Below are 15,042 nucleotides of genomic sequence, written 5' to 3' on the forward strand. Positions count from 1 at the left end.
ACGTGAATTTCAAAATATCGGTCAGTTCCTGCTTCAAACGACGGAATTCCTATTTGTTGTTAACATCCCAGTTTCTGTTTTGTACTGGAACAAATGATCGTACCTGGAGAATTTCATCACTGTTTCAGAAGACTCTGTTCACTTTGAGGCAGTGAGAAAATACAAAATGATGGTGACATACATAGGTAATATTCAGGTATTAATTAAATATAACTCAGTATTTGAAACAGTATTAAATTATTTATTTTTTTAGCCAAATTCATACATACTCAGAAAAATAAAACTTGTCAAATGTGTGCCATATAAGAATATATTTTTTTAATTACTGTGCCAGGGCCTTCAATTTATAGAGTTTGTAACATGTTGCAACAGAAAGAGGGACCTATACTACTACACCAGCAAGTCACAATCATGCAATCCGAATTATAATTATTGACACATTCTTATGATTCAAAACTCTTCAGAGAATATGCTACAATTAGCTCAGAGGAAGCCAAACTAGCTATATCTCGTTCGTAATATGTAATGGACCTTCTGACAGGCATATCTCATGATTTTGTCAGTGAACCTGATGTGCCACATTTCACATAAAAAACTGTATGAGTTAGTACCTTGAGCTTACATTGCTACGCCATTTTTAAATGCATAAATGGCACTAATTAGTCCATGTTTTACCACCTGAACATGTGTTACAGTTTACAAGTTATCATTCCTACAATGTATTTTTATAATTGTGATGTCAGCAACACAGTAAATGTTGATGAGAAGTGGCTTGTTATCAAAAATAAATTATTCATGTGCAACAGCATAATGCCTGACTGCATAGTAATGGTTCTGAGTAACTTATACACTTGCAGTGTAGACTATAGATAAAGATCCACTGACCTTAATGAAGGAAACAGCTTCTCATTTTGGTGAAACTGGGTCACATTTGGTAAACAACTGAATTGTAGTGTAACCTAAATCTAGACAAGGTGAAGGTAAAGTTCCACCATTCTTGACCTTGGCACTTGATGGAAGTGGTCAGCTTCATCCACTGGCCAAATTTTCATTGGGAGGCGAGCCCCTAGTACCCATTGGTTAGGAGGTTGGGTGGGCCCCCAAGCTAGTCTCGATGCTGTGGGGTAAAGAAAAATCTCTTGACCCTGCCAGGACTCAAATGCCAGCTGTCCTGGTGCCAAGTTAAATCTATACTTAACATAAGCTGCTTAAATTTCCATTACCTGCAAGACACATTATTAAAAATTAAATTCATTTTTATGTCCAAATGAACTGATGTGAAAAATGGCATGCATCACTATGGTTAAAAACAATTTTCAAAATTTAAAAAGTGAAATCACATCTTACAAATTTCATCTGAAGGAACAAGATGTCAACTTGAGAATATAATTTTAATATTGAAATTCTGTTACTGAATCAGTTATAATAAACAATGATTCCGGGGTTCATTGGCAAGCAGTATTGCAAGATCACTTGACTACCCTGTGAAACAAAGAGCTTATCACTTCCTTGCACTTACAATACAGTTTAATGCGACAGGACACTAAAGATACTTTAATATGCCCTTTGTTCATTTCAGAAGTCATAAAAATAGTCTCAGAATTCTGTACAGTCTGCACAAGCAAAACAGGAGTGCATAAATGTTTCAGATTTGAAATGTGCACTTCAAGGCTTGTTACAATACAGCCATACTAATATGGTATTTATACCTTTGGAGCCTCATGACATTACTAGTCATAAGAGAAGGATGGGGAATGTTGGTAACTGGCATAATGTAAAGAGATGGAGGAAACAGAACATCATTCATCTGTCAGTCCACACTTATCTCACTCACTGGTTCTTCTGTTGATGTAACTATCAACAGAAGTTGAATGTTGGGGGAAATAAAAGTTATCAGACTTAAGAAATATCAATATTACATTTCTTAATGAAAGAGTACCAACAAACTATGAAATTTTACTTCAGAGTTCATTAATCACAGTTCCGTTTCAAACACCACCCAAAAAGCTGTTTCACGTCTGTCTCTTGCCACTGTCCATGTATTTATGCTGAGATGCAACTTAGCAGTGTATGCATGGAAATGCATGCGGGATTGCTGTTCTAACACTTGTGTTCTGGATGTTCTACTGTCTGTTGGTCTCATCTGCTGATTCATCCCGTGTCTCTTGGAAGTTCAGCCATGACTGCTCCACGACTGTAGCTACACGCTTTTCATATTCCCTTTTATTTTCTTGATATAACTGTGCTGCCAGTGAGTTAGCTGGAGAGTTTGGATTCGGTTCATCCAAGAGAGACTAATACAAAGACCCTTTATTAATTATATGAAACTACTGTCAGAGGATTAAAGATTAGTATTTACATTTTAATTTCAATGTTTTATGCATAACCTAGGAACTATGGCACAGATAAATGAACCTCTAATTTCACTGCCTGTGATACCAGCTTATATCTCTACAAGAGAAGAGGAGAGACATACTTCTGGTACTGTCAAGTAATACTTTCATATACCTGTAGGACACTCCAGAGAAACTTCCTAAAGAGCTGAAGTGAAATATATTTTACACTGCACTGATTTCAATAAACTTTGTTCCTACAGTGATACAATCACCATCAGTCTCCCTTCTCCACACAGAGGAATGGTTAAATGCCCTTATATTTAAACAATTTTCTGTATGAACTTAGGGAAAATTGGTATGAGATTATTTCCAGCCAGACTTCAGTTATTTTTTCCCACACTGTTCCATCCAGCACAAAAGACAAGCATCTCCCCTGCAACCCTTTTGTATTCAATGTCATGTTGATGCGTGCACGTGTGCACACGGTTCTTTATGCTCTGCGTGTAAAATGCAATGAATGACCAGGCCCATCTTGAGGAACAGAATACACACAAGAAATATCTTTTATTTACCAAATGCATGTTCTCACTATGGGAGTTTGAAAGGACACGAATATATAATTTGGATGTAACAACACTTTTACCGTATTCACTTAATACAAATCGGATTTATGGGTAGGAATGGACTTACAAATTGATGCGATGAGATTTAAAGTGAAACTCTACTTGAATGTTTCCAACAAATTATATTCAGTGAAAATTTATTCTGAGGTTAGATGAATAAATACAGTTATGAAGCAACAGAACGTTTACGATGGAAAGGTACAAATTATTCTACATAAAAACAAATTAAAATCAGCTCATAGATGAATGACATGTAAACTGTTTACACATAATCTAATTCCTTTCAAGCCTCAAGCCTTTCTTGACAAACAAAATTTGTTTCTTCTCATATCAGAATCCCATGTTTCTCTTGTGGCATCATGTCTCCCTTTATGAATACTTTCTTTCCATAGTTCAGTTCTTGGGACAGAGAGGAAAATGTGTTCAGTTTCAGTGTGCAGCATATATATATGTAAAAGGACATGCTTCTTTGTGTTTTCCTCATATACTGTTCTACATGTCTGTGAAGTGCAGCAGTGCATAGTTTCACCTACTGACCTTAAAGAATTTACAAATTGTAAATGATGATGTCTGCACTCTTAAACAAATGTAGTGCCAAGATCATGGGTTATTCTAACAGCTTAATATTAAACTGTGAGAAACTCAGCACAAGACTTCTCATAATACACATTCAGTACCATTCGTGAGTATTCTTCCACTTGTCTGTTCAGCTTACTCTAATGCACATAAAGATACATGCAATTCTGTTCATCAGACAGCACTGCAGAGTAGCACCGACACATCGTCAGGGTTCCTAATATACGCATTCTTGGAAGTATAAGTCATATATGATTGACAAATATTACTCAGCACTACAAATCTGCTTTAAGCATGCTGTAGTATATCTGATAATGCACTCTAATGACAACTCCATAACCTGTATTTACATCAGCTTCTCTATTACAACACAGGCTTGTTGTGGCCACAATCACGCTAACACACACACATACATAAATAGCTTCTAAGCTATTATGTAACCTCTGCAAATCTTAAAGCCATATCTCCATAAGCTAACTGGCTTGGTTTTAACCCCACTGTGGTACAAAATTATTCTGTGCTCATCAGTGTCAATTTAAGATCTCAACACCAACTCTACATGTTGTTTTCTGGCACAACAATAACACAATGGGTAAACAGTAATAAAAGAGCCACAGTATTTAATTTTGTTAGTTGAGGCGCACTGGACAACAGATCACTAGTCTACAAAGCTCTGCTCCACACAGGCTTTCACTCTCTTCTCATACTCTCTTCGATTTTCCTTGTACAGTTGAGCGGCCATGGAATTGGCTGGGGAGTTGGGGTTTGGATCACTTAAAAGTGACTGAAAGTGAAAACACACCGTTAGTAGACTTTTAAGTCAAAATGAAATGGCATTTAACAGAAACTTATTTCTACCTCACTTCAGTCACAAAACAAAACTAACAAGTTAAACAAGTCACCATCTATGAGCCAACTTTCTGACACCAATGTTAACCCACTGGGATTCAGGTTTTTGGGTACAAGAAAATACAATGGAAGTGGGATTAATTCTGAACAATACCTGATGAAAGAAATAATATTTCACCGCCACCAAGTTGCACTACATATACTACTATTACACAAGTGTATTGAGGCATTCTAAAGTACAAGCAAAAACAGAGTATCACTGCCCTGAGGAGGAAGCGAAACTAGGTACTAACTGAGAAGTATTATTAGTTCATAAGCCAATCATGAGTCTGGGCATTACATGGAACTGTTAGGTAAGCCAAAGTGGGTTAAAGAGAACCGAACAATGCAACAGGAAAGAAACAGGATGACATAGTGGAGACTATGGATGTGTAAACTGACACACTGTAGGAGAGACCAGTGTCTCATATGTAGTAAACAGCCAAGATGCCATGCATACCGTTAAAGATGTGTCAGAACCTTGTGAGAAATGAAGGGGCCTTCATGTACGAATGGTTTTGAAGAAAATTATAAACAGCAGTAACAAAAGTCATATGAAGAGTCTGAATGATTACACGCTCAAAGGTGTAATGTAGTGAAGTACAGATGTGGCAAATACATCTCAAAGCTTTGTTGACCATTACAAATACAAAGACAGACTGGCCTGCCACCTGGGTACTGGGAAGGGGAGAGAGAGAGAGAGACCGCCTAGCAAGAGCACATATGGAATGAACTTAATCCTTCCTCTTACTCCCCCCTTGCCTTTTCAATCTACTGTCTTCCCTCCTCTCTTTCTGTAATACAGCTCGGGCTTGGAGAAGTTTTGCATCAAGTGTAGACAGATGCTAATTGTGAAGCTAAGTTTGAACAGTACCATATTTGTTAATAAAGCACCACACCCTGTAATAATAAGGGGTTCTGCAGATGTCAGTTTTGCATATATCATGATCCAAAGAAGAAGCATTCAAGGTAACATCCAAACACTATGGGGTGTTATGTCATACCAGGCCTACGTGATAGAAATTTTTGTGCCCCAAAGAGTTAAGAGAGACGCTGTCATAGTTAATTCCTACAATAACAGGTTAAGAAGGAACATCAGATGGCAAAAGTAAAATCAGTTATACGGTACAGATTAATCTACAAAATACCATTCCTAAGCACTCTATTAAGAAGACATGGTAAAGGATGAACCTGAAGTGTCCACTGGGACATATTTTACTACATGACTTTACAACATACCTTCACAACAATAACAACCAAGAATTAACAGGAGGTATTTTACATACATCAACAGAAATATTAAAGTTAGATTAGAGACTTGGGTACTTCACACTTTCCCATGTTTCAGCAAAGAGTAAATTAGCACCATACCCTCTGGTCAATAATAATGTCATGTTTCTATGATGGCGTAATACTCAGATTGCTTCTTCAGTCACAACATATTGATGAAATTACTCAACATCAGAGGTTCCTCCTGACCCTACCGTCTGTATTACATGGAAACAACAGCGACCCAAACAAGCCTGATACGTTGAGTCTGATGAATTAGGTATAACAGTATTATATTTAAGCATCCTGTTGCACTTTATATGATATATGATATAACTCCGTCCTAAGTGCAAACTATATTTATAGGTCTTTCGTTTTGTGCCTCTCTATACACTACATGTTTCGGCCCCAAACGGCCATCATCAGGTGTGTACACTCACGTATGTTACACTGCACTTATTTATAACATTTAAAATTTAAAAACATAGGTCTTCCTGATTAGCACTTATAAAATCTTCGGTTCTAATTTGAAATCCTTTAAAAATTTAAAGAAAACATTTTTAAAGAATTTCAAATTAGAACTGAAGATTTTAAAAATTTAAAGAAACATTTTTTAAAAGATTTCAAATTAGAACTGAAGATTTTAAAAATTTAAAGAAACATTTTTTAAAAGATTTCAAATTAGAACTGAAGATTTTAAAAATTTAAAGAAACATTTTTTAAAGGATTTCAAATTAGAACCGAAGATTTTATAAGTGCTAATCAGGAAGACCTATGTTTTAAATTTTAAATGTTATAAATAAGTGCAGTGTAACAGATACGTGAGTGTATACACCTGATGATGGCTGTTTGGGGCCGAAACATGTAGTGTATAGAGAGGAACAAAACGAAAGACCCATAAATATAGTTTGCACTTAGGACGGAGTTATATCATATATAGGTATAACAGATCTACCTAAGTCCAGTACACCTTACACACCACTTTGCCAGGATCCACTTTTATCATCTCATCTAGCCTAAATTACTCAAATAACCCCCTCCCTTGAGGTTTCCCAACAACAAAAACTAAACGCCCGACTTATTCTGTCCTCCTTCATTTGGTTCAAGAGTACAAATTATAAAGCCCTTTATTATGCTGTTGTTTTCAATCTCCTGGTATTTTCCTTCTCTTAGGTCCAAATATCTCTAGCATTTTCTCAAAACCCTTACCCTGCATTCTTCCCTTGGAGGCATCAAGATTAACACCAATATATGACAAGGCAGATTATATAAAATTCTTTGGTATTTAGATATGAAGCATGGAGATAAAAAGATTCTAAACTAAAAGGCAGCATGAATTTCCCAAATTACACATGCTCGTAATTTCACCAAGAAAGTAATTTTGGTTTATGACTGTTATTCCTAAGTATATGAACTTTGCCACATCTTCATAGCACTTATTACCTATTTTTACATTATTATTTTGTCCTGCATTCTGGTACGAGATAGAAACTTTTTTCCTAGACAAACCTCACAGGCTTTCAATACAGTTGATGTACTTTATGATCCATATATCTTTGATTAAGTGATTAACATCAACACTTACCACCAGCTAATGTAAATGATTTGTCCCTGCTGTCCCTGTGCTTAACTAATTAAACACTATGCCACAAAGGCATATGGGGCAGTGAATGTATAGAACCACATGTAATTAATGTATTCCACTTTTTTTTTTCCTTCCTTGGCACTACAGTCCCAGTGGGCCTAGGCCTACCTCCATGAACTTCTCCGATCACTTCGGTTTTTTAGATCTTACACATTCGGTAGGACTCCTTGGGCGGGTGATCAGCTCGTCGCAAGGCCTCTACCTGTACACAAACACAGAAAAACGCACACACACAAACTAAACATCCAGCCCTGAGTGGGATCTGAACCCATGATCCCGGTTTCCAAGCGAGCGAAGACAGTACATGCCTTAGACCGCTTGGCTACCGTGACCGCCCATGTATTCCACTACTTCCACCAACTTTCTTAAGACTTTTTTCAGGACTTATTCAAAGGTGAAGCTGAGAAAGCAACTGCAATAAAGAATCTCCTTAAACAAGACTCTCAACATATCTTTACGTCCACTGTAAACATCCTTAAATCCATCGTATGCTAAGAAACATACCTGTATAGAAGTCAAAATAGCTGAAACATCATATGTAGGACTCCACCTATTTTGCAGAATATCTAAACATATTCCCCCATCTGCATACACATTGGGATGGAACATTTTTGAAACAAATCGCACTGTTGGGGGTTTGTTAGGATACTCTTCTGTAAATTCTATCGTAAGCTTAAAGGTGCCATCTTCAAACGGCGTATCATGAGGTCTGTAATGAAAATTATTGACTTCAATTACAATCCCGAATAAATAAGTGTCATAAGCACTGATTTATTCTTTACTTATTTGATGACACCATTACTGTTAAGAATATGTCATTTTGAATAAAGACAAGAAAGAATGGATCTAGCAATGAATGACCCATGAAAATGGTATAAACACCATACCACTGAAGGCAAATTTGATTTTTAATTTCCCACTGTTGATAATAGCAACTGCAGGCTCTATGAACTGCTATGATATGGGCAACACCTGGATTGTACACACAGGCCTGGGACTCTTTAAACGCAAAGATATAACACAGAGATATTGGGTTTTCGGACTTTATCCATTGTCCTGGTTTTTTAAGATAACTAATAAAAACACGACATTTCGGAAACTGGTCCAGTGATTGAGGCTAGCTCTTTCTAAGGGACCCCACAGAATAGGTGTTTTTCCCTCACCTGAGGACGGAAACAGATCCAGTTTCCGAAACGTTGTGTTTTTATTAGTTATCTTAAAAACCAGGACGATGGATAAAGTCCGAAAACCCAATATCTCTGTGTGTTATACACCATCGTCAGTATCCTATAGTAACTACAAAGATTTAAAATAAAAAGAATATTAAGGAAACAGCTGACACTGTTATCAACTGAAATTTCAGCTTCTGACAACAACAATATTGACTGATTATGGTGCTTTCCCTAATATTATCGATCAATTAATCAATCAATTTATTTGTTCCAAGAATCCATATTTGGTGATACAACTTCTGGATATAGAACAAGTCAATATGACACAACATACTGTACATGAGTCAACCATACTATGAAACTCAACTACCTACAAATTCCATACACCTCACAATCTTACAATACATCACCCCACTTGCAACAGTTCAACAACCAGAAGAACCCCTGTGTCCTGTGTCCTACAATAAATGTACTTCCAGCTCATAATGTACTGTTCTGATATGGCAATAGTCATCCACCTGTAAATTTAAAATTACTGTAAAATTACTTACTGATTCTGTTCCAATAGTGTGTCATCTACTGTTGCATGATATAAGAGGATGGTCATGTGCACTGAACTGTATCAAATAGGAAGGTCACATCTGTGACCTGATTCTAGGTTCCTCCCACAATTTGCAGTGACTCAGGAACTCCATAACAATCTTAATCAGAAGATAGCTGATGCCACATCTATTTATTTATTTACTTCATATCCATGGATCATTATACATGATATAGGACAAGTCAAGATTCAGATTGGACCAATTCCAATGGAAGTCAGCAGAGTTACAGTTTGGGTTCTCTTGCTACATTTGAGCGTGCAATCAATCAAATTCTTACAGCACAATCTGCCATGAGAACACTTTCTAACAAAGAGATTACATTTATTGGAGTCACTAAATGCCTTCAGTGAACATTAATTCAACAATTTTACACTAAGCAAGTTGGCTCAATTCATAACACTTCTGACCTCCATTTGGAAAGTGCCTGGTTCAAATCCAGGCAAGGACATAAACTATTCTGACTGAGGTTTCTGAGGCTTTCCTTAGTCCCTCCAGGCTAATTTCATAATACCTTTCATTTGGCCACAACCAGTTCCTTCCATAACCTTTCAAATTCAGTATTCACATCCAACCATTTGATGCTATGTAGTGCAAGTTACTGACAGTACTGTTAAGAATGTTCTTGAGAATTACTGCTGCTATCCTAAAATCTGACAACTGGAAAGAACAGCTATATTATTTCCCTCATCACATACCCAAATATCACAGCATTCCATATCATTATGTTGTTATCTGTAGGCGCACCACTCACACCAGTTGGCGGATCTTCCTGAAGTCTGGAACAACAAACATGATATACATAATGTAATATAAATGTCACATAAGGTAAGGTAAAGTTGTCCCTGTGCTTAATTAAGGATAGAGGTCCCAGTGCCCGCTGGACAGGAGACTGGGTAGGCCCGAGACAGTCTGGACACTGAGAAGAGAGAAATCTCTTACTGTGCCATGAATTCAACCCCAACTCCTTGGCAGTCCAGCCTGGAGCCTGTCACCATACTAACTGAGCTAGCCTGGCTCACATATAAGTGTTAACATAACACTGGTAACTCAACAGTTAAAACTATTTAGGGATACAGGAAAATCAAAATACAGGCAGTGTTCTAAGTACCTTTGACTATTTTTCCACAGTCGCCACCCCAGTTCAAGCATCTGTCACATTGCACCACTAGTTTGGAGATGGCACTGTTGTAGAATTTGGTCGATTGAGCACGTAACCAGCTGGACAGTGGTTTTCACGTTATCCTCAGAAATGAACCTCTGGCCTGCCAGGAACTTCTTCAGTGGACCGAATACGTGGTAATCATTGGGGGCGAGGTCTGGACTATACGGTGCATGTGCCATAATCTCCCATTTGAATGACTGAAGTTGGGTGGCAGTCCTGTTTGCCACATGAAGCCTGGTGTTGTCACGGAGAACCACATCGTCCACGAGAATCCCCGGGTGCGTTTTCCTGATGGCAGCTCGCAGACATGCAAGTGTGCCACAATAACTGTCCGTGTTGATGGTGGCACCTCGTGGCATGAAATCCAGCAGCAGTGGTCCTCGGCGATCCAAGAAGACCGTGACCATCAACTTCCCGACAGATGGCATTCTGCAGAATTTCTTCGTGACTGTCGAACCATGATGTTTCCACACCATGCTCTGCCACTTGGATTCTGGAGTGAAATGCAGTACTCACATTTCATCTCTGGTGACAATGACCTAACCCCCAGTGATTACGTGTTCGGTCCACTGAAGAAGTTCCTGGCAGGCCAGAGGTTCATTTCTGATGACGCGAAAACTGCTGCCCAGCGGTGGTTCCGCACTCAACTGGCCGAATTCTACAACAGTGGCATCTCCAAACTAGTGATGCGATGGGACAAATGCCTGAACCGGGGTGGTGACTATGTGGAAAAATAGTCAAAGGTACCTAGAACACCGCCTGTATTTTGATTTTCCTGTAGGTGTATTATTGTGGCTGAAAAAAATTGGGGCAAAGACTTTTCGATTTGCCTTTGTATTATTACAGCATTCACCCAGAGACTCCGACAAAAATTATGAAAATATCTGCATGGGCTGACAGCATGGCCAAAGTACAAACTGGATACATCTCAAAAACAAGTACAACCATAGTACTCTCACTGATTCCGAAATTTTGTCTACTAACACAGTATCACAATGCTTACCACACATATTACCTGCGTCAACATTAAAAATTTTTGCATTCTGCCCACATACCAAATTCACCAATATTATCTAAAAGGCCGCGCCATAGCTTAAGCGGTTAGTTGCTGGCTTCTCACCGCTGCGGTCTAGTCAAGTGGGATTTGTGATGGACAAAGTGGCGCTGGGGCAGGTTCCCCCCCCCCCCGAGTACTTTGGTTTCCCCTGCCAATCCTCATTCCATCAAATTCTCCATAAGCATTATCACCAGTACAGGTACAACAGGACATATGGAAGCCGATGTGCCGAGGGTATGGATTCCACCTCACACTATATGAAATCTTAACTATTGTAATCTACTGTAATCTATTGTAAACAATTTTAAGTATTGTAACTTTATTCTCTTATTGTAATCAGCCAATGTACAGTAACTGACTTGTCCTATATCATGTAACAATGATCTATAATGATGAAATAAATAAATAAATAAATATTTGTAGGTTATGTATGATTCTTGAAACACAACGTACTTATTTCCATATTCACAGTTGGCTGGATATATGTAATTCATTCATTCTTTTATTAATCCTGTAGATCATGTTACAATGATATAGGACAAGTCTTTCAGCTAATTTACATTATTAAATTACAACAATCTTAATACTAAAAAATTATATAAGATATACAACATTTTATACATTATATACTATATACTTCTGCTTATATCAGTAGCCAATATTCGAGAATTCATCGTTCAAATAGTCCTCCGCTGAGTAATAACACCTGATGCAGTGTGTTTACTGTGAGGTACATCTAAGTTATTATTTAAATGTTTTGATGAATGTTGGATTTCACAGGGTTAGTGAATGATAACTGAGTGTGAACAGACAGATCAATAACTAAATATCCAGAATACAATACATTATATAACTGTTTGGTTTCTTCCCTTCAACACCACATACTGAATTCACTGTTCTAATATATAAAATATTAAGAATGATCACATTTTTTAAATATGTAATTATCCAAACTGATAAACTTCTCCACATACAAAACCCAGATCCAGTGTCTTTATGTACCAAATCTTCAAAGGCTTATAGTTGAGGTTGAAATGTCAAGACCTGAAACTGAAGTAACAACACAAGCCCCCCACAGAAGGCATAAGTAAAGCGCATCTTATGCATTGTAAATACAGTATACTACCTTATGTTAAAGCTACTGATGGGATAAAAAGGCATGAATAATAATAATAATAATAATAATAAATTTATGACCGAAATTTTGAAGTTACAAGTGTGATTGAAGACCACAGGAACAGGTGAGTGTAGAGAAATTCGGAAATGTATGCACAGCGTCCAATTTCATAAGACTTGTAGAAAAACTGTAATGAGCATAAAAATTCATTTTTCTCTACACTTTTTGTTCAAAATAATCTTTAATCTCTCAAATATTTAGCTCAAGATATGTGCAGAAACGTGTGTAGGTCTTCGTGTGCAGGGGTTGTATGAATTCTTCAATCTCAATGAAAACTAAAACTGGCTTGACAATTCTTCAAATTCTCCAATGTTAAATTTCATGAAACTCCATCAGTGATTTTCAAGTTGCTTAAACAGATGGAAGGATGAGCTAGCAAATTGTTGTGTTTAAAAGATATGGCACACAGATAATCAAAAGTAAACAGCACGAAAAAGTAAATATTTTATAGAATTATTCTGGTCTCTATAATATTCTTACATGAAGTCTGTGAAAGGCCGTATCAACTATGTATTCGCATGGATATTACATACCGCAGTCATATCATGACATGTTATGCATCCTTGGATTAGGACTGTTAAGGATCAATGGTAGAATAGTAAAAGGTAAAGTTTTCCTTGTGCTCAATGAATTAAGCACTATGCCATGAAGGTGTATGGGGAACCAGATGTACAGATCCACATTTTCTTGACCTTGGCATTACCTGAAGATGAGTGGTCAGCTTCACAGCCTGGCCACTTTAACCCCGGGGAAAGAGCCACCAGTGGCCACTGGATAGGAGGTTGGGTGGACCCCAAAGCCAGTCTAGATGATTTGGAGAAATGAAAATTCTTGACCCTACCGGGGCTTGAACTCAAACCCCTCAGTCCTCCAGCCCATAGCCAGTTGCTATACCAACTATGCTATGGACTATAAATAAATTAAATTCTGTTCCATGCAAGTGACTGAGTGCTTGTGATGATTAACCTTCTTCCTACTTGGAAACTATATAGCACCCTTCTTCAGAATGTTCAACAGAATTTTACTTCCTGAAGCTGGCAGTAAAACACAATGCATTATGTTTTCAGTGTCTGTGGCTGTCTTTTCCAGAAAGCATAGACTGTATGACACCACAAAAAGTCTAAACCAATATTTATCACCAGTTATAAATCCAAATACTTTGCTATACTGTCAAAAGATAAAACATACCATCAAATGAAATTTCACAGCAGGTAGCCTATTACAAGCAACTGTACTGCATTTATAAATATTTTGTGATTGTACTATAATGTATTCTGACCTATCATACAACATGCCTTCTAGCACTTACAAGAAGCATCTGCTGTATATCTGTCTACACATACACACAAACAGAAAAGTTGATGTGCAGTCAAGATGTTAAAATGTGCAATGCTTATTATATCGCTATATTACTGCTAAGCTCTTAGTGAATATAACTTAATATACCGTGCATTCTCGTTAATACAGAACTGTAAATAATGTAACACTACAACAAAGGCTCATTAAATGTAAAATGTCATTGTGTAACAATTTGACATGTCACAATTACACAATATGCTTATGTATTCTGAAACTCTGAATACAGTCATATGTGATTTAAATAGTAATCACCTGGCATATAATTTCCCTTCCTAAATTCCAAGGTAATAAATATCGTAAAGGTATTAAATACATTTCAGACTGAATAACAAAAATTACCAGCGGGTTTATTAACTACAGTTCCAACGCTGACTTCCTGTAGAACCAAAGTGAATTCACAACATGATACTGATGCAACGTTATTAAAATTCATATAAAGACAATACTGACCTTCCACTTCCATTCTCACAAGGCCTCCATTAATACTGTATCTTAATTAGTTACCAGACTTTGTGGGCCAAACGATCTTATATATACAAAATACTCCTTCGTTCTACGAATCAACTATAACAAATAATAAACAATTTCTATTGTCCTTACGGTGACGATTTTCAATCGCTGCTAAATACGATACTGGCAAAGTTTCAAGGGTCATTCATGAATGTATCACTCACCTCTTAAAATCACGCATTAGACGCCTCCTTGCTGGAGTGGACATGATTTTTAGTTTTTATAAAATACACAGAACGATTTGGGGAACTACAAATATGCTTCAGATGTATCTAACAAAACTAGAAATAACTGGAACAAAGCCCCAGCTTTCCGTATCTTCAGTCCTCCATTTTTCTACAAAACCACTACAGGATCTGACGTTATATGCCAGGTACGTTCCTGCGATTATCGGTTACCAGTGATCACAGTATTTGTTGTCTGCGCCATAAATTTTGTACTTAATGCGAAAAAATGATTGTGAATGGTATTACTTCTACACTCAGTCCCAAGTGATATAGAAAAAGAAATATAACCAAAGCGACCGTAGCGACAACTAAACGGCAATGATGAAACGGATGAAACGATAATGACGTTTCGTCAACATGGTCTACATCGTCTACATGCAACTGCATTATCCCTCTGCATAGTTGCCTACACGCACTCTCAGAAGAAGTCGCAATGGGT

General features: G+C 37.3%; 1 protein-coding gene across 2 annotated transcripts; it reads right to left on the bottom strand.

The window, feature by feature from the left end:
* Positions 1 to 232: 232 nt before the first annotated feature.
* LOC111867908 (ubiquitin-conjugating enzyme E2-17 kDa) lies at positions 233 to 14,986 on the bottom strand. 2 transcript variants are annotated; one of them, XM_023858128.2, is made up of 4 exons: positions 14,541 to 14,986; positions 9,807 to 9,887; positions 7,842 to 8,046; positions 233 to 2,294 (listed from the first exon to the last, which is right to left on the bottom strand). In XM_023858128.2, the coding sequence occupies exons 1-4, from the start codon at positions 14,582 to 14,584 to the stop codon at positions 2,124 to 2,126; spliced, it is 501 nt and encodes a 166-aa protein (XP_023713896.1). In that variant the 5' UTR covers positions 14,585 to 14,986; the 3' UTR covers positions 233 to 2,123. The 2 variants fall into 2 exon arrangements, with proteins under 2 accessions (XP_023713896.1, XP_023713897.1); XM_023858129.2 differs by lacking the exon at positions 233 to 2,294 and adding an exon at positions 3,062 to 4,319 and having other exon boundaries at positions 14,541 to 14,957.
* Positions 14,987 to 15,042: the final 56 nt, after the last annotated feature.

Source organism: Cryptotermes secundus, unplaced genomic scaffold (assembly GCF_002891405.2).
Source record: "Cryptotermes secundus unplaced genomic scaffold, Csec_1.0 scaffold218, whole genome shotgun sequence".
NCBI classification, from domain to species: domain Eukaryota; kingdom Metazoa; phylum Arthropoda; class Insecta; order Blattodea; family Kalotermitidae; genus Cryptotermes; species Cryptotermes secundus.